The following is a 26,177-nucleotide window of genomic DNA, read 5'->3' as shown; positions in this document are numbered from 1 at the left end:
ATGTCCCCCTATTTCCCTTCTGTCCTCCTCTGTCCAATGTCCTCCTGTGTCCCATGTCCCCCTATGTCCCCTGTGTCCTCCTCTATCCAATGCCCTCCTGTGTCCCATGTCCCCTGTGTCCTGCTCTATCCAATGTCCTCCTGTGTCCTGCTCTATCCAATGCCCTCCTGTGTCCCATGTCCCCCTATTTCCCTTCTGTCCTCCTCTGTCCAATGTCCTCCTGTGTCCCATGTCCCCCTATGTCCCCTGTGTCCTCCTCTATCCAATGCCCTCCTGTGTCTCATGTCCCCTGTGTCCTGCTCTATCCAATGTCCTCCTGTGTCCTGTGTCCTGCTCTATCCAATGCCCTCCTGTGTCCCGTGTCCCCCTATGTCCCCTGCGCCCTCATCTATCCAATGCCCTCCTGTGTCCCGTGTCCCCCTATGTCCCCTGTGTCCTCCTCTATCCAATGTCCTCCTGTGTCCCATGTCCCCCTATGTCCTCCTCTATCCAATGTCCTCCTGTGTCCCGTGTCCCCCTATGTCCCCTGCGCCCTCCTCTATCCAATGCCCTCCTGTGTCCGGTGTCCCCTGTGTCCTGCTCAATCCAATGCCCTCCTGTGTCCCGTGTCCCCCTATGTCCCCTGTGTCCTCCTCTATCCAATGTCCTCTTGTGTCCCATGTCCCCCTATGTCCTCCTCTATCCAATGTCCTCCTGTGTCCCGTGTCCCCCTATGTCCCCTGCGCCCTCCTCTATCCAATGCCCTCCTGTGTCCCGTGTCCCCTGTGTCCTGCTCAATCCAATGTCCTCTTGTGTCCTGTGTTCCGCAAACATTCCTGCAATGCAATGCCGCTATTCTGCAATGCAATGCCGCTGTTTGCATCTCCGCAAGGCCCAGCGCTGATATTTCAAATCACTGCCGCTAATCGGGTGCTTCCAGGTGCCGAAATGTACCTTGATTGGCGCACATCACGGCTTTGTGGTAGAGGGGATGAAAACTTTAGGGGGGGGGGGTTAGGGTTAGGCACTAACAGGGAGGGCTTAAAGCGGACCCAAACCAAAAAATTTTTGAATTCAAAATATTTAGTTGCACCACTCTGACACATACAAAGATAAATAAACACTCCTTCAAGCCTATGAGCATTTCAGTGCATGCTTTTCACCCTTCTCTTTTCATAACTATGGTTATACAGGTGGCAGCCATTAGCAATTCCTAGTTTGCTGGACACCTCTTACTCCACCAGTTTGCCTGGATTCTGTCCCGGCAATATGAAAGGGAGGGAGGGGTTCCTCCAATAAATGTAAAATATTTTATATTTGTCATCATGCAGCTGAAAAAAGGCTGCTATTTATTATTATAATTTAGAAAATAGATTTTATTTCTGAAATCTTGTATTTTTAGTTTGGGTCCACTTTAAGATGGCCACACACCATACAATTAAAAGATCCAATTTTACTCCAATTTGATAAATACGATCGGTTGTCCTGAAAAATCAAAAGCTTTTATTTGTTTTCGATCAAGAAATTCGATCGAATTTCCTGTTTTTTTTTCAATTTTTTGGAGATTGGAAATGTTGGAAAATTCATGTTATCAAGACTTGTATGGAAATGTATGGAACTATTCAGTACATACCATACTTTATTTATTCAATATTTTCTCTTGATTTTTCTAACCAACCAATTTTTTGGGGGCCTTACGATCTTTTATCCAAAAATTGTGGCAATCTCAAAAATACATTTGTGGTACCTATAAGATTTTAACTGAAATTTCCAATCATTAGGAAAATTGGAACGGAATGCTCAAAATTGTATGGTGTGTGGCCACCTTTAGGGTTAGGCTCTATTAAAATAAGAACAGTCACACACCCAATTGCAGTTTTCAAGGCATATATAGCCACTTGTATTATGAAAAAAATCAATACATGGATATGTACAATTCAGTGTAACACCTGTTCAGCACAATCAGCATACTGTATGTATACATCACTCATATATACCGCTGGTAGCTGGGGAAACAATGCAGCTGTTCGCATCTTGAACAATAAGCCCATAGTGACAAAAAGTGAAGGGAAAGAAAAATGCAATCTGATACAAATCAGTATACCCAATAGGGCAATATATCATATGAGCAGCTGTGGTGCTGTACAGGGTAGAACAATGGACACAGAGGCTACAATGTACAATACCAGTATGACATAAAGAGATACAAAGATACAAGTTTCCTGTCACATGACAGGAAGTCTATTTGGCCAATCAAAGTGTGTGGATAATGTCCTTTGAAGTGATTGGACACACAGGGGCTCAGGGCAGGACGAGTGGAGCTCTCTTCATTGCCAATTAGCAGGCATAAGTTTGTAGCGCAAGCTATGCTACTCTGACAAGGCACGTTAACTCGGATAAGGCCCCTTTACTCTGATAAGGCATGTTAACTCAGATAAGGCCCCTTTACTCTGATAAGGCACGTTAACTCGGATAAGGCACGCTAAGCGCGCAGTAAGTGGAGCTATAGTGATAGTGAATTAACCCCATAGACACCAGTTTAACTGGAAAATAAGTTTTTAATAAAAAAGCAATCTGACAAAGCGTTTCATGGGTCATGGCCTGCTTCCTCAGGTCAATACAAAATACCTTTATAGCATAGGGCAGTGATCTGCAAACTTGGCTCTCCAGCTGAGAGTCCCACAATGCATTTGCCTTTATGAATCATGACTGTGGCTGTCAGACTCCTGCAATGCATTGTGGGACTTGTAGTTCCTTAACAACTGGAGAGGCAAGTTGGCAGATCACTGGCATAGGGGATAGAGTGTAGGTGCCTCTAATGTAATCTACACTCCCTATGCTATAAAGGCATGTGCACTCTAGGCACGGTAGTGATGCGTAGTGTGCGCTCCTAAATTATGCACGCTCCTTCCTAGTTAATGCACGCTCCTTCCTCTATATGAGCGCTCCTTGCATCCACTGCTAGATATGAAGGAGCGAGAATGAAAGTAGTAGCACGACCGCGATACTTCACTAACACGTGCTCTATTGACGTAGTTGCGGTGCGTTAGTGAAGTATCGCGGTTGCACTACTTCGCATCTCATGGTAGATGCGCATAACTAGGAAGTAGCGTGCATAATTTGTCCACCTACGCAGCAGTACCGCACATAGTGTGTATGCGCTGATTTTTAATTCACGCTACTTAACCAGCTGAGCGGTCTGGACGAGCTCAGCTCGTCCAACACCGCCAGCGGCTGCCGCCGATTTTAATGAAATAAAAAGCAGCACACGCAGCCGGCACTTTGCCAGCCGCGTGTGCTGCCTGATCGCCGCCGCTCTGCGGCGATTCGCCGCGAGCAGCGGCGAAAGAGGGTCCCCCCAGCCGCCTGAGCCCAGCGTAGCCGGAACAAAAAGTTCCGGCCAGCGCTAAGGGCTGGATCGGAGGCGGCTGACGTCAGGACGTCGGCTGACGTCGATGACGTCACTCCGCTCGTCGCTATGGCGACGATATAAGCAAAACAAGGAAGGCCGCTCATTGCGGCCTTCCTTGTTTATTCTGGGCGCCGGAGGCGATCGGAAGATCGCCTCCGGAGCGCCCTCTAGTGGGCTTTCATGCAGCCAACTTTCAGTTGGCTGCATGAAATAGTTTTTTTTTTATTTAAAAAAAACCCTCCCGCAGCCACCCTGGCGATTTAATCAGAACGCCAGGGTGGTTAAAGGATACCCAAACTGACATGTGACATGATGAGATAGACATGTGTATGTACAGTGCCTAGCACACAAATAACTATGCTGTGTTCCTTTTTTTCTTTCTCTGCCTGAAAGAGTTAAATATCAGGTATGTAAGTGGCTGACTCAGTCCCGACTCAGACAGGAAGTGACTACAATGTGACCCTTACTTATAAGAAATTCCAACTACAAAACACTTTCCCTACAGAAAAATGGCTTCTGAGAGCAAGAAAGAGATAAAAAGGGGAATTTCTTATCAGTGAAGGTCACACTGTAGTCACTTCCTGTCTGAGTCAGGACTGAGTCAGCCACTTACATACCTGATATTTAACTATTTCGGGCAGAGAAAGAAAAAAAGGAACACAGCATAGTTATTTGTGTGCTAGGCACTGTACATACACATGTCTATCTCACAATGTCACATGTCACTTCGGGTATCCTTTAATGAATCAAGCACTAACTAGGGGATGGAATCTTTTGCACTTGTAAATCATCAAGTCTAGATTTACTGGATCACTTCAGGTTTAGTCTAATGTGCACCATCTGCACCTAAAAATGGATACAAAGATGAATGAAAAGGATGCTTATACAAATACAATATACATGCAATGGCAGGATAAACATACTAATCTATACTGTCTATTTCAGTGACCGGCTCTGGAAGTACCCAGAAACCCAAAGACCCGCAACCTACCCCTGAAGGTAAGGAGCCCTCATCCTCCATATCCCACCTGCTCGCCATACCGACTGAGCAGAAGTGAGGGGATAAAAAGTACGGATACTAAAAATTGCACCCTGCAGAAAGAAAACACAGAGACAACAGCAGCCCAAATGGTGCAGTATGTCACAGTACCAGAAGTATGTAAAATATGCAAATGTATTATACTCACAAAGGTGGGTTGCAGAAGGACAGCCAACCACTAGAAGCAGGTGGAGATGTATAACCCCGACTCCACTCGGGTGACCAGACAGAGCTGGTGATGGCCGCACTCTTGATAAAAAGCAAACCTCAAATGACCTAAATTGGTCAAAGAGGGTTGATCCCCCTCCAAAAGAGGGTGAAGGCACAAGGTAAAGGGGGAAGAGGCGCCCAGAGCAGATAAAATACGTTAAAAACAAATAAAATGAAAAAAGTGAGGTACCTCAATGAAGACAAATTCACGTATTAATAGAATTTTATTGCACTGGCAACGCGTTTCGTGGGTGCATACCCACTTCCTCAGGCCAAATAGCAGTGCCTAATAGTGCTTGTAGCCACAAATAAGGCGCCTCATTTGTGGCTACAAGCACTATTAGGCACTGCTATTTGGCCTGAGGAAGTGGGTATGCACCCACGAAACGCGTTGCCAGTGCAATAAAATTCTATTAATACGTGAATTTTTGTCTTCATTGAGGTAAGCCACCTCACTTTTTTCATTGTATTTGTTTTTAACGTATTTTATCTGCTCTGGGCGCCTCTTCCCCCTTTACCTTGAGCAGAAGTGAGGCTTTTTTTTCTATTTTATTCTATTTTTTTTCTGTTGTAATTGTAAATATTGAGATGGAAAAAGGTAAAATGATGACTTAGGAAAGGTACCGACTGAGGCTTCAGCTTCTTACTGCTTGGACCTTATGGTTAGGAGAGGAGGGATGAAATCAGAGGAGGTGGCAGCCAGGCCCCTAGACAAAACCAGGCCCAAGGCATCTGCCTAGGTTGCCTAAGGATGAGTCAGCCCTGGTGTGCTCCATGCTTATCTTGGCATCTGTCATGGTAAATCAGCCACAGAGTATTTTCTGATTAGTCCTAGATCTAGAATCAAACGTACAAATAAACAAGTCACAATAGTTAAAGTGGAACACTCGAGGCAACTTGTTTGGAACAGGGCAAGCAAGACTTAAAATACTGATGTGATTTTTATTGCTGCCGGCACACATGCTGGGCTCAAATTCACTAAGACCAGTTTGGTAAAAAAAAAAATTAGGTCTGTAAAATATATTTGGTATAGTAGACTTTTTTTTCCAATTGCACATCAAAGATTTCGGTAATAGTTCACCCAGAGCTGTCAGGTAAACAGTACAAGTGGAAGCAGCTGTGGGTTTGGTCTCTGCAGCGAGCTGTGCTCTGCTATGGTGGTGTTCTCCCACAACTGTGCCACGACCCCATTACAATCGCAAGAGGCATCCCCAGTGGGTACATGTAATTAAGGCACTGGGAAATGTAGGAGTAGGGCAAAGCAGAAAAACTGCTCACCCTGCCCCTTGAAATTACCCTGCGGCGTTAATTACTATTCCCCCTCCAGGGCCGCTGTGGACTTAGGGCTATTATTAGGGCGTAGCAATAGGGGGTGCAGAGGTTGCGACCGTATCAGGGCCCTTGGGCCAGAGGGGCCTCGAGGGGCCCTCCCTCAACTGCAGTATTAGCTTTCTATTGGTCCTGTGCTCATAATAATCACTTATATAGATACTTTGAATAGTGGTAATCATTAACAAAATGTTCCCCATCCCCTTCTTGCATCTCTGACAATGCAGAAATCTGTCCCGTCTGACAGTATATCGGCACCAATGGAGGGAGTAGCAGGAAGGTGTGGTGCCTCCTATTGGCTGTATTAAATGCTAATTCCCCTCATAGTCGTAATAACTTGGTGGGAGAAGTAATTTGGGGTCTGGCAATTGCAAGATCCCACGAATTGCCCATGTACAGGGCATGGACTATCGCATTACTGCTATAACCATGCCAAGCTTCAGCGCTACGCGGCTCGAGGCAGGCGCCCGAACGCCCTGCTTCTTTAACATGTACCGGAGATCAAGACAATGAAAAAAATGATGCATACCTGGAGCTTCCTCCAGCCACTTCAGGCTAATCTTCCCTAGCCTCCTCCTCCGCTGCCTGGATCGTGCTATAGAAGCCCCGATATCTCAGCAAGTCGGCGCAGGCGCAGTACGCCCCATCTTGTGGAGATACCGGGCCTTCTACAGCATGATCCAGGTGGTGGAGGAGGAGGCAAGGGACAATTAGCCTGAAGTGGCTGGAGGAAGCCCCAGGTACTGTATGTACCATTTTTTTCTTTGTCTTCATCTCAGGTTCCCTTTAAAGAGACACTGAAGCGAAAAAAAAATGATGATATTATGATTTGTATGTGTAGTACAGCTAAGAAATAAAACATTAAGATCAGATACATCAGTGTAATTGTTTCCAGTACAGGAAGAGGCAAGAAACTCCAGTTGTTATCTCTATGCAAACAAGCCATTAATCTCTCCGACTAAGTTAGTTGTGGAGAGGGCTGTTATCTGACTTTTATTATCTCAACTGTTCCTGGACTATTTACTTTTCCTCTGCTAGAGGAGAGGTCATTAGTTCACAGACTGCTCTGAAAGAATCATTTTGAATGCTGAGTGTTGTGTAATCTGCACATATTATAGAATGATGCAATGTTAGAAAAAACACTATATACCTGAAAATAAAAGTATGATAATATTTTCTTTGCTGCTAATCTTCTAGTAATTATTCATAGTACACAACCAATTCACTATATCATATATATTTTTTCGCTTCAGTGTCTCTTTAAGCACATTTATCAGGTTTTACTGATGTCTGTTACCTGTTGGAGAGATTGGATCACTTTCTGAGATGATCCAATCAGAAAGCAAAAGTAATATTTACTTAAGTTGTAGACATCTGTATAAACCTGCCCTTCCTCACGGGATTCAAAAATGAAGTAAACCCTTGTCCATGAGGAGATGAAGCGAAGTAAACGCCACTAAATGTCACATTGATAGATGAAAACAATATTTAATAAAAGCATTCTTTTCTGATTGCAGGTCCCTCACAATCTCAGGAGGAACACTTTGTGGATAGACATCAGGTGGCTCTGAAGGAACGCATTACTGAGGTGTCTGGTATCCTGGACAGTCTTCTGGCCAAGAAGCTGGTGACTGAGGAGCAGTATGACACGATACGGAGCAAAGGAACTCCTCAGGAGAAGATGAGAGAGCTCTTCCTTTGCATCAGAAGCTGGGGAAAGCCTGATAAGGATGACTTCTACCAAGTGTTGAAGGAAAAGCATGGCCCTTTGGTCAGAGATCTAGAGAGATCTTAAAGAGAAACCGTGACCAAGAATTGAACTTCATTCCAATCAGTAGCTGATACTCCCTTTTACTTGAGAAATCTATTCCTTTTCACAAACGGATCATCAGGGGGCTCTGTATGGCTGATATTGTGGTGAAACCCCTCCCACGGGAAACTGTGAGAACCATGGTCCTGGCAGTTTCCTGTCTATGAACCTCATTGCATTGTGGGACATAACAGCTGTTTTACTGTTTACAGCTGTTTCCAACTGCCAAAAAAGCAAGCAGCCTGTGATCAATGTCAGAATCAGGGATGATCTCCGAGCTTAATCAGGAGTAATGACGAGTGATTACTCGTGGTTCAAATGAGGATTAATTACAGCATCTGAGCGGCGGGGATTGGAAGGGTTATTTACCCTCCTCCCTGTGCTTCAAATAGGTCCATGCGTCCTAATGCTGAGTACACACGTCCAATAAAGATCGTTCAAAAACGAACGATACCGATAATTGGGACGATAATCATGCACGCAAAAACCACGAACCATCGTTCCAGTGAACGATAACGATCTTTAACGGGCAGTTTGACCGATCCAACCCGGTGGATTTTTTCCACGATTATTGTTTGATCGTTATAATGTGTACAGGGATCTGTACATGTGTACGGAGTCGGACGATTTGTTTCTGACGTCACTTGCCTTTGCGCACGCATATTCTATCGTTCGTCGTTCATATGTTTTGGGTTAAATCTTTCTCATCTGTACACAGTCGTTCGTTACGGACGATAAATTCCACCTAATTTAAATGTCGTTCGTACATTACGAATCGTTCGTTTTGAACGATCGTTATCGGACGTGTATACGAACCTTAATAGTAGAGTTCCAAACTTTGCTGCCGTCACTTCCTCCTTCAAGCCGGAAGGAGGAAGTGACGGCAGCAAGGCTTGGAACGCTACTATTAGGACGCATGGACCTATATCCTATAACCTATAATCCTTTAGATTGTAAGCCTGCAAGGGCAGGGTTCTCTCCCCCTTTTTGTTTCTTGGTAACCATTATACATTTTATTCATCATGTTAATTTTATCACTGTCATTACCAATTCCATATTTGTTTTTGTATCATTCTTTGTATTTTGTCACTAATTATGTATCTTGTATTTTGGTGTACACCATTGTCTGTATTATAATGTACCCCATGTTTGTTTCTTACTTTGTACAGCGCCACGGAATATGTTGGCGCTTTATAAATCAATAATAATATTAATAATAATTAATATGGTGCGCACGGAAGACGCGGATTTATGGGCAGGGGCAAACGCAGGATTTTTAAGGGGGAGATTCCTGAAAGGTCCAGAAGCACTTATGTCCCCGAGTGCTTCCGAATACAGGTGGCTCCATACTGCCCATGCACAAAAGTGCGCTGGTGTATTATGGAGCTGCCTATCTTTGGAAGTATTCAAGGACACGAGTGTTTCTGACGGCTTCTGGTAGCAGCAAATTTGAACAGGGGACAGCGCTGGAACAACTCCCCAAGAGAGGAACAGGAGATAGACTTAGTATGGACAATTCAGTGGAATATGTCACATAGCGCAAGCGATACCCATATGATGCAGGGATATATGCATCTGCGGAAGATGGCGGCGCTAGATAAATACTAAATAATAATAATTTGCCTCACCAGGATTGCACTTTTATTTAGCTTTCCTGTATGACAAGAAGACACAGCCAGCACTAGGGGAAGAGGGAAACAAAGGTGAATGAGGGAGGGCAGGTGCCAACCAAGAGGGCTTCTGAGCGTTTTTCAAATCAACATTGATTTGAAAAGCGCTTGGCTAATGTTACCCTATGTGGGTGTTCCCACAGCAGCGTTGTGATTTTTTCAAAATCGCAGGTATACCGCATGTAGCATTTTTTTGAGTGATTCATTCAGAAATCGCTCTGAAAATCGCACTCACTAATTGCTAGCAATTGCTATTGTGATTTTGGCGTGCACTAGCTCAGAGAGAGAGTGGAGAGAAATTGAGAATAGCCTGAGATGGAGCATTATCTGTATTGCAGTCCCACATCACACAGAGGCTACTTGCCTGTAATAGGACTCCTGTCCCTGCCAGTCTCTTACACAAGTCAGAAAGCAGCCCTCCTGGAGTCTAGGGACTGTCAAAAAATGTTCACCTTGTTTAACACCTTATCCACACATGCAGTCATTATAACATAGGGGAGAGACAGATTTTTGCCCACGGACCCTCCAGGCAAGCTCTGCATCATGCTGTGTATATATACCAGCTTGCCTGCCCTTTAATTGCAGTTTTATCAGCTAGCCTAGTATTTTGCATTGCCTTACAACAAAAAACCTGAATACACCAGACACCAACCCTAAATCACTGAATGAAAGGGGACCTGGGGGGAGATTGCCCCCCAGGTAGAGTGGAGAGACTGAGATAGAGCAGATAGCGTATCTGTATTGCAGTCCCACATCACACAGAGGCTACTTGCATGTACTGTGTCTCCTGTCCCTGCCAGCCAAATCCAAAAAAGCTTTATTGGCAGGACCAAATACATTTAGCATTGCCAAAGCAAAAACAAAACATTAACAACATGGTGGGGAGGATTGTGGGAATAGGGGAATGATATAGGTATACCGTCTATAGGGGTGTGGAGGATGTAAGGGATGGTCAGCCTCTCACACAAGCTGCAGGCAGCCCTCCTGGAGTTTAGGGAATGTCAAAAACTTTTCAACCTGTGACATACCTTATGTAGCTGTCTACATGCAGTCTTTACAATAGGGAAAGAGCTGAGTTTTTCCCACAGACCCTGCAGGCAAGCCTCTGTATATTTACCAGCTTGTCTGCTTCAGCGATTTCAGGGAATTTTTTTTAAAGGTACAGGAGTCTCAAGGGGGTGTTCCATACATCCAGAACCCCCGTCTGGATACGCCAGTGGGTAAATAACCCTTCCAATCCCCGCCGTGCAGCTGCTATAACTAATCCTCATTTGAATCACGAGTAATCACTCGTCATTACTCCTGAATAAGCTCGGAGATCATCCCTGGTCAGAATGTAAATCAGGGAGAGGAAAGATTTTACAATGGGAAAACGATGACTAAATCATTTATACACAATTATTGTAAAAATGAAGCACTTTTTTTATTACATTATTTTCACTGGATTTCCTCTTTAAGCTCTCTATAGGGTTTACCAAAAATTACCTCATTTACATTCAATTTTTAAGGAATCTGAAGTGAAAATAAACTTATGATATAAAGGTTTGTATGTGTAGAACAGCTAAGAAATAGGACATTAGTAGCAGAGATATGAGTCTCATATTGTTTTCCAGTACAGGAAGAGTTAAAGCAGATCCGAGATGAAAAACTAACTAGAACAAGTAACTTGTCTATATATCTTATCTAAAGTTTAGATAGTTTACACAGCAAATCTAGCTGCAAACAGCTTCAACAGTATATGATTATTTCTTCCTGTGATACAATGACAGCAGCCATGTCATTTGTAAACATTACACAGAGGCAGGCTTATCTGTATCTTACCTGTGAAAAAAACCTCCCTTCTCCCCTCTGCCTCTGAAATCAATGGCTAGTAACACCTCCTCCTCCTCCTGCCCAGACTGAGCTCCCATGAGCCTTTGCTACTGCCAAGGCTCTCTGAAAACCTGTGGGCGTGGTTTATTTAGTTTATAGGGAATTAGAGTATTAAAACAAAAACAAAAAAGTATTTGGCTTGAGGAATGCCCTATAAACAATAGGAGAGGAACACAATTATGCGAGTAAAAGTTCACCTCGGATCCACTTTAAGAAACTTCACTTGTAATCTATGCAGAAGATCTTCTCTGAGCTCTCTGACTGATTTAGAGAGCTGTTTTCTGAAGCACTAATACATCAAAGAAACAAGGAAAGACAACTTCAGATAAAATTTGACTGCAGAGGAGTTCAAAGGGTCATTAGCTCTGCTCTTTTTTATAGTTTAAAATGCAGAGTGTAGTGTGTAAACTGAAAAAGCTATTTAATTGAAAAGAAAAATAGGAGACTCTTTTCTTTTCCACTTTTGTTCTATTAATTATCCCTACTACACATAACATTCATTGTAGTTTTTTTTTCTTCAGTGTCACTTTAAATTGGAATTTGAATCAAAATAATTAACTAACAAGCGTAGTGAGTCGGTTCCTCAGCACACTGCAGCCTAGCAGAGAACCATGGTGTCCGTAGAAATTTTGGTTGGTTGTCAACGTCCTTCCTACCTGTTAATAAGCTAAAGCACGCAGTTCTTTATCACTGCAGAGACTGAACTGGACTAGTGATGATCGAACACCTAAGTGTTCGGCATCGGGAAGGTTCGGGTGACGTCATTCAGCCCGCCTACCCCCTCCCGCCACCAGGGGGTGCCGGTCCTCCCGAGAGCCGATCATCACTAAACTGGACCCATTCTTGCCATAGTTTTCTTTTGGTGCACCTCTTAGCTGCCTAATCACCAGTCCTTGGTGCTACCACATTGTTGTACAGTAACAGAAAAGATAAGCGAGTGTACTTACACATACAATAACCTGCAATATAATGTAGGGGAATGGTAGAGCTGATCATCTGACAGAGATTTACAGCTCATGCTCTGTGGTCTATGGACCACTTGAAGCTCTTCCCTACCGCCAAATATGTTATTAATAGCATGTCATAGTCATGCCAAACCCTGTTAATTGGGAGCTAGGCACGTAATTCTATGAAGTGACAAGTGTCTAGCAACATCTGACGCTCCAGGCTACCGGACAGGAAGTAATAATACTGGTTCCTGACCAGGAGATCGCCATGACCACCGCAATCGCTAATGAAGGAAAGCCACAGCCTCCCGGCCTGCTGTCCCCCATTTTATGTCACACTGATGCATAGGGGTGCAATATCGGAAGAGCGGCGCTATACCTCCCTGTTCAATGACCATCCTTGCTGAGCCCATGTCTAAATTTTCCAAATCGCCATATTCATAAACTGTTTTTCTTCTTTCACCACTTGAGAATTAGAGAACAGCAGAGGCTGTAGGGGAGAATAGCGGCATCTACTTCAAATACAGCAAGGTGTCCAGCACCGACGCGGATCGTCTGGTGTCAGTTATTGTCGAAAAAGCAAAAACCTCCCCCGTGCAGCATAAAATATTTATTGAGCCTCTGGGTGGTGTCTTCTAGCCTTCCTGTAGCTCCTAGCGGCTTTCTGGGGTGCTCAGTGTATGGCTTATGACTTGTCGCCTGACCCATGTCAGGTCACATGACACGCCGGAAGCCATAGCTCCTAGTGGCTTTCTGGGGTCCTCAGTGTATGGCTCTTGGTTTGTCACCTGACCCATATCAGGTCACATGACACGCCGGGAGCCGTGCATGGATGGCAGAAAGATGCTAGGAGCTACAGAAAGGCTACAAGACGCCACCTGGAGACTTGGTAAGTAATTTATGGCCTGCACCCCCCTCCCCTCCTAAAGCACTGTCCTGAGGGCCGGATTTACCATAAGGCACTGTAGACACCTGCCTACAGGTGTATGATGATGGAAAGGCGACTTATTCCCCTCCCTGAGTGCCTCCTTCCCTATGCAGAGTCCTGATGAGAGTCTAAATAAGCCCTGCTCTCTGCATTCCAATGATGAGATCTCCCTTCAGTTAGGGGCACCCCTAGCTATGTAATACTTGGGGGGCACCTCTAGCTACATAGTACTGAGGTTCCTCTAGCTACCTAATGCTTGGGGGGCACCTCTAGCTACTTAATATTGAGGATAGCCCTGGCTACCTAATACTAAGCTACCTACGATGGGCAAGGGAAGTAAGGGAGTAGTGACAGCTGGAACAGCCAGTACACTTGCAGTGCAGTTTGGTGGGGGTTTGTAGGTTCATGGAGGGCGGAGTCTAAGGTGCCAGGACATATGTGCCTATAGGCTGCCGCGAGGTAAATCCAGGCCTGACTATCTCCTCAGACATGCACCTCCGGATGCCAGACTTCTGGTTAACAGGGACTCTTTTTTTTCCCCCAAAACAACCACATCTGTCCTAAATATATTCTAAAACTTGAATGGGGTATGGTTAATTAACCACTTCCGGGTTTCGGGTGGTTTGGATGATCTGTGGTGCGGGGGATCGCCAATCAGAGGCCGGGGATCGCCGATCTCCTCTACGGCGCTACTGCGCAGCAGCGCCGTATGTATGTAAACAGCGGGGAAGATCTTTCCCGCGTGTTTACATTTACCCTGCGAGCTGCGATCGTAGGCTCGCAGGGTGTTCACGGAGACACCCTCCGTGAACTGACATGGAACCATGGAAACCGCTTCAGGATTCAGGGGCGTACTTATGCGTACGCAGAATCCTGAAGTGGTTAAATAATCGCAAAAATGTAAACAGTGGTCTGGTAGGGTTTTTTTTTATGCCAAACGAGAAGTGGTTGGCTCTGTCCTGCAGAGAGATCTAAAGCAATGTGTACCTTACAGGGCAGCTTTTTCTACATTTCCTCTTTGATTGTCAGCTCCTGGGCCCAGGGCCTTGTGTGTGCAGAGATGTGTATGGCTCTGTACACTGGCGCCCTCTGCTGCACAGTCTTATATTGCATAGGAGTACTTGGGAAAATTTGTTTCATGCCAAGTTTTACAAATGAACAAACAGCACTGGCAAAGCCAGCAATTTCCAGGGTTCTTTTTATACTCTTAAAACTGTTTTTTTTTTTTTTTTTATCACTGTGAATATTTGCTAATGCTCACATTCCTTGCATGTGGTTTTTTTTCCACTAGGAAAATTGACCAATTAAAATCCAGGGATTGGAGGGCGGGGCAGATGATGGTCATCTTGAGAACGCATAGGAATTCACTTAAAATGCCCATTAACAATACGATCCCCCGGGTAGTGGATAGTCCGATTGATCACTGTGATTGATGAATAATGGTTGGTCATGCCCACAAACGGGTGAAAAACTGCTAACCAATTTGATTGATGGAATCGATCTGAAAAAATGGTTAGATCCCATCAATCTGATCAAATTGGCTAGAAGTTTTTCGTCCATGAAAGGGCAAGACTGATCAGTTCGGACCAATCATATCGTTGTGTTATTAATGGGCACCATAATAAGGATGGCCAATCAGATGTTAATAATTTTGAGTTGATGCAGATCTTATGCAAATGTTCCAACTGGGACTTGGACCAAGCAACTGTGAAAACTGCATCAATTCGAACTTATTAGCATCTCATTAATCTCTTGTTTTCAGCAGCCTCAGATAGCACATTACACAGAAGCATGTCCATCATACCACCAGCACTACCTTTTTCTATAGCTCCTCCTTAGATTGCCAGCTCCTGGGACCAGAGACAGGTCTTTGCTTGTGCAGACATAGGCGGAGCCCGGCTTTCCTCTGTACATCGACGCCCTCTGCTGCACAGTTTTATATTGTATACGGGTAGTTGGGAAATTTTGTATTATGCCATGTTTTATAAATAACATGTATTGTTAGTGAAAAGCCACCGGTACTGGGTTTTTTTTTACATGCCTTTTTATACTGTTATTTGATGTCTACAAGTCATTCTTATATTGCTGTTGTTGTAAATACTCTCATGCACACACTCCTGACACGGGTTGTACCACTATGGGAACCATCCAATGAAAGGCCAGAGATGGGTGGGTGGAGTCAGAATCATCCAATGAAAGGCCAGGGATGGGTGGGTGGGGTCAGATGATGGCCGACTTGATCTGTGAGTACAGTAAAGGTGCCTATACATTACTCAATTAATGGCATCGATATCTGGCAGAGTCAAATATAATCCTATGGATCAATGCTGCAATGTGGTCACCCGAAATTATCGATCCGGCACACTGGAAGGATCTCGCTCGAAAGCGCTCGGTCGCGGTGGTGCAGCGGTAGCGCAGCATTCGATTTCCCAACGTCCGACAATCCTCTGGCCGGTCTCCCCACCCCCAGGTAACGGGTTACCCCTGTATCTGTGATAAACCAGAGGTAACATGTCAGGAGCTGTTCTTTTCCTCAGTGATTTCTATGAATAAAATGGTTCACATCACAGCCCATTTGTTTTCCTTTCTTTCTGTTGATCATTCTTCCCCGTTATAGAGTCACCAGCCCTCCTGTGAGGAAGGCTGGGAACACACTTGTCAAAAATCATGTTTACGTCATGGTTTTCTATGCAATGCGGGTGTTTCTCAAAGCACAATGAGAAGAATTGCAGCAAGTTGGCACTACAGCGCGGAGTGGAGCATTGAGCCGGGCACAAGTGATCAAACCGTGTCCTCTCGTGCTGGCAGCCTGCTCTAGCATACAGACTTGTAACGTTATGTACTAGATGGCGGTGGGTGCTGGGTACAAAAGCCTGACAGCCATTTCGCACACTGCTGTGCTTCTACGGAGGCTTCCAATAGCAGCGTGCGAAACGGCCGTCAGGCTTCTGTACCCAGCACCCACCGCCATCTAGTGTGCCTCTCTTAATCTAACTGGTGTGTTTACTGTTCAGCTATGACGACGCATGTACATTTTGCACAATTGAGGCACAAAAGATTTGAATAAACACAGTGCTTTACAGCAGTGCCAGCTTCCTCTATTCTCCAAGACATAGGGCTTGATTCACAAAGCCGTGCTGTTTAGCACGGGTGTGCTAAACAGTTAGCATGTGAAGTGCCGTTCGCGGACTTTTGCACGCGCAAAGTGCCGCGATTCGCCCATCAGAGGCCGGGGATCGCCGATCTCCTTTACGGCGCTGCTGTGACAGCAGCGTTGTACGATGTAAACACCGGGGATTACTTCCCCGTGTGTTTACATTTAGCCTGTGAGCTGCGATCGGAGGCTCGCAGGCTGTTCACGGAGACACCCGCCGTGAAGTGACAGGAAACGGTTTCCATGGAAATACAAGAAAGACCTATCGGCAGCGGCTGGTCGTTAAGTAATTAAAACGCTATGCATATGCGTCACCATAGACTTTCATTATGTGCGTTTTGGCAGCCATCCTGCATATTATGCAACAAAACCAGTGTTTGCGAAACGCATACTGTAAAACGCAGAGAAAAAAACATGCATTTTTCATATGCGTTTACCTACCTAGAATTCCATTAGCGGCAAAAACGCAGCATTTTACACAACGCTAGTTTTCTGCTAAGTGTGCACCCAGCCAGAGAGGTCTGAATCATTAGGTAGACAACAGGAAGCGAAAACACACCAGAAATCTTTACTTTTGAATTAAAAACGATTAAAAACGCTGCAGAAAACGCATGAAATATACCATAGACTGTAGCCACAGATGCGCTATATCTGGCTCTTGACCCGATTTTGCTCCCTCCAAAAATTGCTTGCCCGAAGAAGCGGGACTGTTACCCGTGAAACGCGTTGCACTTTTGGAGCTCATAATAAATGTTACTTTAAACTTGAAGTAACCTGCCCATTGTCTGGCCATTTTTTCAGAAGGGAGGTGAATCCACCCACTTCCCCCTTTTTAACAATTTTAACTAATTTTACTCTACTTGGCGCCTCTGTTGTTATATCACATAACTGTTGAGTCCACCCTGGGTGGAGGGGTGTATCCCCATTTCCTTCTATCTACAGAATGACTTCTTCACCCTGAGCGGGGTCAGGTTACAATTCTCCCCGCCTTCTTATCCAGTGGTTGCCTTGGAGGCGACCCGTCCTTGTGAGTATAACCATTGTGTGTGTTTGCATCAGACATCACCTTATTAACATACTACACCATATCGGGCTCTCGGATCTCCCCCTTTCTTTCAAGAATATTTGTAATGTTACTGATATTCTATTATCAGACTGTATCATTCTTTCCTCACACTAACCTCCCTCATCTATGTCTAACACTAAACTCTTCTTCCCTTGCCTAACGCTATTCTACCCACCTATGATTAACACTAACTTTCCCCACCTACTTCTAACACTATCCTCCCCCCACCTACTCCTAAAACTAACCTCCCCCACCTACTCCTAACACTAACCTCCCTACACCTACTTCTTACATTAACCACCCACCACCGACTCCTAACACTACCCCCAACCTACTCCTAACACTAACCTCCCCCCCACCTACTCCTAACACTACTCACCCCCTACCTACTCCTAACACTACTCACCCCCTACCTACTCCTAACACTTCTTTAGGTAAGAGCAGAGCGTGGCGAGTGCACACGATAAAAATCCACTGTAACAACTTCAACACTGGTGGTGCATCAACCAGATGTAATTGCATAGATCATTCATTGTATTCAAAAGAGAGAGGTAAAGATTCCAGGAGCAGCTCACCATCACTTTAAAAAATACCATTTAATCCAACATCATTAAAAAATTGTAACAGCTATACACACTGTTTAAAAAATATACTTATCAGGCACAAGAGTGAAAATAGAGGTGCAGAGGATGAGTCGACGGCCGTTTCGCCCCCACTTAGGGCTTTCTCGAGACCGAACTACTCCTAACACTACTCACCCCCACCTACTCCTAACACTACTCTCCCCCATGTACTCCTAACACTAACCTACCCCCACCTACTCCTAACACTGACCTCCACCCCACCTACTCCTAACACTAACCACCCCCACCTACTCCTAACACTACTCTCCCCCCACCAACTAACACTAACCACCCCCACCTACTCCTAACACTACTCTCCCCCATCTACTCCTAACACTAACCTCCCCACAAGTACTCCTAACACTAACCTTCCCCCACCTACTCCTAACACTAACCTCCTCCCACCTACTCCTAACACTAACCTCCTCCCACCTACTCCTAACACTAACCTCCCCACACCTACTCCTAACACTAACCTCCCCGCACCTACTCCTAACACTAACCTCCTCCCACCTACTCCTAACACTAACCTTCCCCCACCTACTCCTAACACTAACCTCCCCCCACCTACTCCTAACACTAACCTCCCCCACCTACTCCTAACACTAACCTCCTCCCACCTACTCCTAACACTAACCTCCCCACACCTACTTCTTACACTAACCTCCCCACACCTACTCCTTACACTAACCTCCCCCCACCTACTCCTAACACTAACCTCCCTCCCACCTACTCCTAACACTAACCTCCCCCCACCTACTCCTAACACTAACCTCCCCCCACCTACTCCTAACACTAACATCCCCCCACCGACTCCTAACACTACTCTCTCCCCACCTACTCCTAACACTAACCTCCCTCCCACCTACTCCTAACACTACTCTCCCCCCACCTACTAACACTAACCACCCCCACCTACTCCTAACACTACTCTCCCCCATCTACTCCTAACACTAACCTTCCCCCACCTACTCCTAACACTAACCTCCTCCCACCTACTCCTAACACTAACCTCCCTCCCACCTACTCCTAACACTAACCTTCCCCCACCTACTCCTAACACTAACCTCCCCACACCTACTCCTAACACTAACCTCCACACACCTACTCCTAACACTACTTTCTCCCCACCTACTCCTAACACTAACTTCTCCCCACCTACTCCTAACACTAACCTCCCCACACCTACTGCTTACACTAACCTCCCTCCACCTACTCCTCACTAGTGTTGGGCGAACATCTAGATGTTCGGGTTCGGGCCGAACAGGCCGAACATGGCCGCGATGTTCGGGTGTTCGAGCCGAACTCCGAACATAATGGAAGTCAATGGGGACCCGAACTTTCGTGCTTTGTAAAGCCTCCTTACATGCTACATACCCCAAATTTACAGGGTATGTGCACCTTGGGGGTGGGTACAAGAGGAAAAAAAATTTAGCAAAAAGACCGTATAGTTTTTGAGAAAATCGATTTTAAAGTTTCAAAGGGAAAACTGTCTTTTAAATGCGGGAAATGTCTGTTTTCTTTGCACAGGTAACATGCTTTTTGTCGGCATGCAGTCATAAATGTAATACAGATAAGAGGTTCCAGGAAAAGGGACCGGTAACGCTAACCCAGCAGCAGCACACGTGATGGAACAGGAGAAGGGCGGCGCAGGAGGAGAAGGCCACGCTTAGAGACACAACAACCCAGGCCTTGCATGAGGACAAGAAGCGTGCGGATAGCAATTTGCATTTTGTCGCCATGCAGTCATAAATGTAATACAGATGAGAGGTTCAATAAACAATAAACAGTAATTGGTGTTGTCCAGAATGCGCACAATGCGTGGGTCGCGTTCAATGCAGTCCTAGGCCGAAGAGGTCATAGCCTAGGGTCACAAAAACCTGTTTATTTGGGCAATTTCAATGGTGGCGAGTCTGACGTACATAAATCACAGCAATGGCCGTTAGCAACGTCTGAATCTCACGAAATGTCTCATGCAGGTAGAAGACATATTGTTAGACTTGGGCTCCAAAGATGGGTTCCCTACATCTCTGCAAACCAGAGTTACAGGGCTCCAAATTTGATAAAATCCCCCATAGGCTTTAATTGGGCCTCCTATTTACAGTTCCAAAATCTCACATCTTTTCAAAGGGCAATTGCTCAGCAGTGGCAAATTTTCTAGCATTGTAGGGACCCTTAGGGGGAACATGACTGGTGAGTTTCGGGCCCCTAGGCCAAAGAGGTCATAGCCTAGGGTCACAAAAACCTGTTTATTTGGGCAATTTCAATGGTAGTTATGCTGACGTACATAAATCTCAGCCATGGCCGTTAGCAACGTCTGAATTTCACGAAATGTCTCATGCAGGTAGAAGACATATTGTTAGACTTGGATTCCAAAGATGGGGTCCCTACCTCTCTGCAAACCAGAGTTACAGGGCTCCAAAATTGGTAAAATCCCCCATAGGCTTTCATTGCCTCCCTATTTCACTTTCCAAAATCTCACATCTTTTCAAAGGGCAATTGCTCAGCAGTGGCAAATTTTCTAGCATTGCAGGGACCCTTAGGGGGAACATGACTGGTGAGTTTTGGGCCCCTAGGCCAAAGAGGTCATAGCCTAGGGTCACAAAAACCTGTTTATTTGGGCAATTTCAATGGTAGTTATGCTGACGTACATAAATCTCAGCCATGGCCGTTAGCAACGTCTGAATTTCACGAAATGTCTCATGCAGGTAGAAGACATATTGTTAGACTTGGGCTCCAAAGATGGGTTCCCTACATCTCTGCAAACCAGAGTTACAGGGCTCCAAAATTGGTAAAATCCCCCATAGGCTTTCATTGGGCCTCCTATTTACAGTTCCAAAATCTCACATCTTTTCAAAGGGCAATTGCTCAGCAGTGGCAAATTTTCTAGCATTGTAGGGACCCTTAGGGGGAACATGACTGGTGAGTTTCGGGCCCCTAGGCCAAAGAGGTCATAGCCTAGGGTCACAAAAACCTGTTTATTTGGGCAATTTCAATGGTAGTTATGCTGACGTACATAAATCTCAGCCATGGCCGTTAGCAACGTCTGAATCTCACGAAATGTCTCATGCAGGTAGAAGACATATTGTTAGACTTGGATTCCAAAGATGGGGTCCCTACATCTCTGCAAATCAGAGTTACAGGGGTCCAAAATTGGTAAAATCCCCCATAGGCTTTCATTGCCTCCCTATTTCACTTTCCAAAATCTCACATCTTTTCAAAGGGCAATTGTTCAGCAGTGGCACATTTTCTAGCATTGTAGGGACCCTTAGGGGGAACATGACTGGTGAGTTTCGGGCCCCTAGGCCAAAGAGGTCATAGCCTAGGGTCACAAAAACCTGTTTATTTGGGCAATTTCAATGGTAGTTATGCTGACGTACATAAATCTCAGCCATGGCCGTTAGCAACGTCTGAATTTCACGAAATGTCTCATGCAGGTAGAAGACATATTGTTAGACTTGGGCTCCAAAGATGGGGTCTCTACATCTCTGCAAACCAGAGTTACAGGGCTCCAAAATTGGTAAAATCCCCCATAGGCTTTCATTGGGCCTACTATTTACCGTTCCAAAATCTCACACCATTTCAAAGGGCAATGGCTCAGCAGTGGCAAAACTCACCAGTCATGATCCCCCTAAGAGTCCCTACAATGCTAGAAAATTTGGTACTGCTGAGCCATTGCCCTTTGAAAAGATGTGAGATTTTGGAAAGTGAAATAGGGAGGCAATGAAAGCCTATGGGGGATTTTACCAATTTTGCACCCCTGTAACTCTGGTTTGCAGAGATGTAGGGACCCCATCTTTGAAATCCAAGTCTAACAATATGTCTTCTACCTGCATGAGACATTTCGTGAAATTCAGACGTTGCTAACGGCCATGGCTGAGATTTATGTACGTCAGCATAACTACCATTGAAATAGCCCAAATAAACAGGTTTTTGTGACCCTAGGCTATGACCTCTTTGGCCTAGGGGCCCGAAACTCACCAGTCATGTTCCCCCTAAGGGTCCCTACAATGCTAGAAAATTTGCCACTGCTGAGCAATTGCCCTTTGAAAAGATGTGAGATTTTGGAAAGTGAAATAGGGAGGCAATGAAAGCCTATGGGGGATTTTACCAATTTTGGACCCCTGTAACTCTGGTTTGCAGAGATGTAGGGACCCCATCTTTGGAATCCAAGTCTAACAATATGTCTTCTACCTGCATGAGACATTTCGTGAAATTCAGACGTTGCTAACGGCCATGGCTGAGATTTATGTACGTCAGCATAACTACCATTGAAATTGCCCAAATAAACAGGTTTTTGTGACCCTAGGCTATGACCTCTTTGGCCTAGGGGCCCGAAACTCACCAGTCATGTTCCCCCTAAGGGTCCCTACAATGCTAGAAAATTTGCCACTGCTGAGCAATTGCCCTTTGAAAAGATGTGAGATTTTGGAACTGTAAATAGGAGGCCCAATGAAAGCCTATGGGGGATTTTACCAAATTTGGAGCCCTGTAACAGGGGAGCCTCTAGGCATAGGCAGTACAGGCCATTACCTGGAGTGTCATTGGTCGAGGGGTGCACCATGTTGCTTGATTAAGCCCCACCCCCAAATCAAGCCCCGCCCCCAGACTAAGCACTTCCCCCATAGTTGTTCTGTTACTTGCTTCTGCTGCATCTACTTAGCGTAAGATGCAGGCAGCTGCCACATCTGTGCCTTGTGCATCCTTTTTCCCCCCTTTGTGCCTCCTTCTGTCTTCTTGTGCCTCCTTCAGTCCCTTGTGCCATGTCTGAGCCCCTGTTTGTCCTCCTGTCTCCCTTCTGTCTCCCTTTGTGCCTCCTTCAGTTCCCCTGTGCCACCTCTGTCTCCTTCTGTGCCCTTTTGTGCCTCCTTGTGTCCCCTTTGCCTTTATTTGTTTTTTCTCGCCTGGGTTTTCTCGCCTGGAGTGACAAAATGGCTAGAGGCGCCCCTGCCCTGTAACTCTGGTTTGCAGAGATGTAGGGAACCCATCTTTGGAGCCCAAGTCTAACAATATGTCTTCTACCTGCATGAGACATTTCGTGAGATTCAGACGTTGCTAACGGCCATTGCTGCGATTTATGTACGTCAGACTCGCCACCATTGAAATTGCCCAAATAAACAGGTTTTTGTGACCCTAGGCTATGACCTCTTCGGCCTAGGACTGCATTGAACGCGACCCACGCATTGTGCGCATTCTGGACAACACCAATTACTGTTTATTGTTTATTGAACCTCTCATCTGTATTACATTTATGACTGCATGGCAACAAAATGCAAATTGCTATCCGCACGCTTCTTGTCCTCATGCAAGGCCTGGGTTGTTGTGTCTCAAAGCGTGGCCTTCTCCTCCTGCGCCGCCCTCCTCCTGTTCCATCACGTGTGCTGCTGCTGGGTTAGCGTTACCGGTCCCTTTTCCTGGAACCTCTTATCTGTATTACATTTATGACTGCATGCCGACAAAAAGCATGTTACCTGTGCAAAGAAAACAGACATTTCCCGCATTTAAAAAACAGTTTTCCCTTTGAAACTTTAAAATCGATTTTCTCAAAAACTATAAGCTCTTTTTGCTAAAAAATTTTTCCTCTTGTACCCACTCCCAAGGTGCACATACCCTGTAAATTTGGGGTATGTAGCATGTAAGGAGGCTTTACAAAGCACGAAAGTTCGGGTCCCCATTGACTTCCATTATGTTCGGAGTTCGGCTCAAACACCCGAACATCGCGGCCATGTTCGGCCCGAACCCGAACATCTAGATGTTCGCCCAACACTACACGTGACCTGTTCGGCCAATCACAGCGCTAGCCGAACGTTCGGGGAACGTTCGGCCATGCGCTCTTAGTTCGGCCATATGGCCGAACAGTTTGGCCGAACACCATCAGATGTTCGGCCGAACTCGAACATCACCCGAACAGGGTGATGTTCTGCAGAACCCGAACAGTGGCGAACACTGTTCGCCCAACACTACTCCTCACACTACTCTCCCCCCACCTACTCCTAACACTAACCACCCCCCACCTACTCCCAACACTTACTACCCCCACCTACTCCTAACACTACTCTCCCCCCACCTACTCCTAACACTAACCACCCCCCACCTACTCCCAACACTAACTACCCCCACCTACTCCCAACACTAACTACCCCCACCTACTCCTAACACTACTCTCCCCCATCTACTCCTAACACTAACCTCCCCACAACTACTCCTAACACTAACCTTCCCCCACCTACTCCTAACACTAACCTCCCCACACCTACTGCTAACACTAACATTCCCGCACCTACTCCTAACACTACTCTCTCCCCACCTACTCCTAACACCAACTTCCCCTACCCCACAAGTATGCCACAAGTATGCTTAACACTATTACTATTCCACAGCTCCCTCCACTAGAGTTTATGCAGTAGCAAAACTTCACCACCACTACTTCCTCTGTCCCCACTGCTCCACCCCTGCCATTGCTGCTATACTAGCTACTACGAGGGTTCGCCTACACAAAAGCCAAACTCCACTGATACCAAACTAACTCTGGTGCTTGTATAATATCAGAATTTAACATTGACACCTTATCCCTTTTTAAGACTATTCATAGTTAATGATTGTAAAGTTGTAAAAGAAAAACCGTTAGACACCCACCTAAGAGAAGGGAAGGCTTTGGATCCCTTAGAGACCCCTTGTTCCTCTCTACGTCCCCTCATTCCACCACCAGGCTGCCGTTCCATGATTTAACTTTAATGTTGAAGAGACCTTCGGGTCTCCTCAGAAGGCTTCTTAAATACCAGGGTCTCCAAGTACTTCTGTAGGCGAGGGGCTCCTGTCTGCACACGAGTGAGCAGTATGGACTCGCTCGTCTTTGGAAGTACTGGGAGACCTGAGTACTTCAGAGGAGACCCAAAGAAGCAGCTGGAAGGAGATGTGAACAGGGGCCCAGCGGTGGAATGAGGGGATGCAGGGAGAAACAGGAGGGCTATAAGGGAACCAGATCCGTCCCTCCTCTTAGTTGAGCAACTACCTTTGTAACTTTTTTTTTGTTTTCTAAAGTTACAGTTGTCCTTGAAAATGAAACACTATTCCTGGAACTGAATTGTAGGATACAAGCTTTGTGATGTTTATGGTTGTGGCCTGTTTATAAGTTTACTTCTCCCATAACTGAATAATTCAGGCATTGCCCATGCATTGCAGGTGGTGGACACTATGTGGACCTCAAATGGGAAAGTCTGATAGAATGGATGTCTCCGATAGATCCTTTTCTAGATGCTCTTCTGCTACACAAACTTCTGACGAAGGAACAATGTGACAAAGTGAGGAGCCAACCTACCGACAAGCAGAAGATGAGGGAGCTGTACAGCTAGGTGGGAGGATGGGGGAATCATTCCAAGACTCAATTCCTAAATATACTACAGGAACATAAAGGATTTCTCGTCATGTATCCGCAATATGATGATGCCTGACGCTACACAAGAGAGTTAGCTCTTCAGCCGCCTCTACAGCTGCCCTCCTAAGATCACCACCTCAAGGCACAGACATAGAGATGTCTATAACTGCACAGATATAGGATGTAACCTCTCTGACATCCCATAAATGACTTTTTCTACATGAAACACACACACACACACAAAAGAATTCTTGTGTTCCTCAGTCTTCATTATTCCTTGTCTATATGATCAAGATTGACTAAAACCCATCAACATTTTTCCAAAAATATTGGACCCCGATGCAGATACATTCTGCACTTGGGTCACTTCACTGCCGCAACCTGGGACCCGCAGGAACACCGCTGGCCACTTTACTGCCGCAACCTGGGACCCGCAGGAACACCGCTGGCATGACCAACAGCCACGATGCCCGTGTAATGACAGATAGTGCAGCTCTGCATGTTGTGCAGCAACGCATGCGCAGTAGGAGCCTGTTTCGCATTTAATTGTGCTGCCACGTAAAACGTCCTAAATATCTCCGCTTCCACACCACGTACACTCCCGGGTACTCAGGGTAGGGAGGGGACCCCCGGATCTAGCTCTGTGCCAAATTGCAGCCCCCGAGCCCTGCTGGTTCCCGAGATAGATTTGCTGTAATCAATCTCAGGAACCAGCGGGGCTCGGCGGCTGCAATTTGGCACAGAGCTAAATCGGGGGGTCCCC

The 26,177-nt window shown here is 45.7% G+C and overlaps 1 protein-coding gene across 1 annotated transcript in view; it reads left to right on the top strand.

Moving 5' to 3' along the window:
• The window catches only part of LOC137525957 (apoptosis-associated speck-like protein containing a CARD), a 48,911-nt gene that overhangs the window by 11,033 nt on the left and 11,701 nt on the right, over positions 1–26,177 (top strand). Inside the window, exons 2-5 of the mRNA XM_068247166.1 lie at positions 4,337–4,390; positions 7,487–7,759; positions 13,071–13,157; positions 25,222–25,340. Of these exons, the coding sequence (XP_068103267.1) occupies positions 4,337–4,390; positions 7,487–7,759; positions 13,071–13,157; positions 25,222–25,340 (533 nt within the window). The remainder of the gene's footprint in view (positions 1–4,336; positions 4,391–7,486; positions 7,760–13,070; positions 13,158–25,221; positions 25,341–26,177) is intronic.

Source organism: Hyperolius riggenbachi, chromosome 7 (assembly GCF_040937935.1).
Source record: "Hyperolius riggenbachi isolate aHypRig1 chromosome 7, aHypRig1.pri, whole genome shotgun sequence".
In the NCBI taxonomy this organism is placed as follows: Eukaryota; Metazoa; Chordata; class Amphibia; order Anura; family Hyperoliidae; genus Hyperolius; species Hyperolius riggenbachi.
This window is presented reverse-complemented; position numbering and strand designations above follow the sequence as displayed.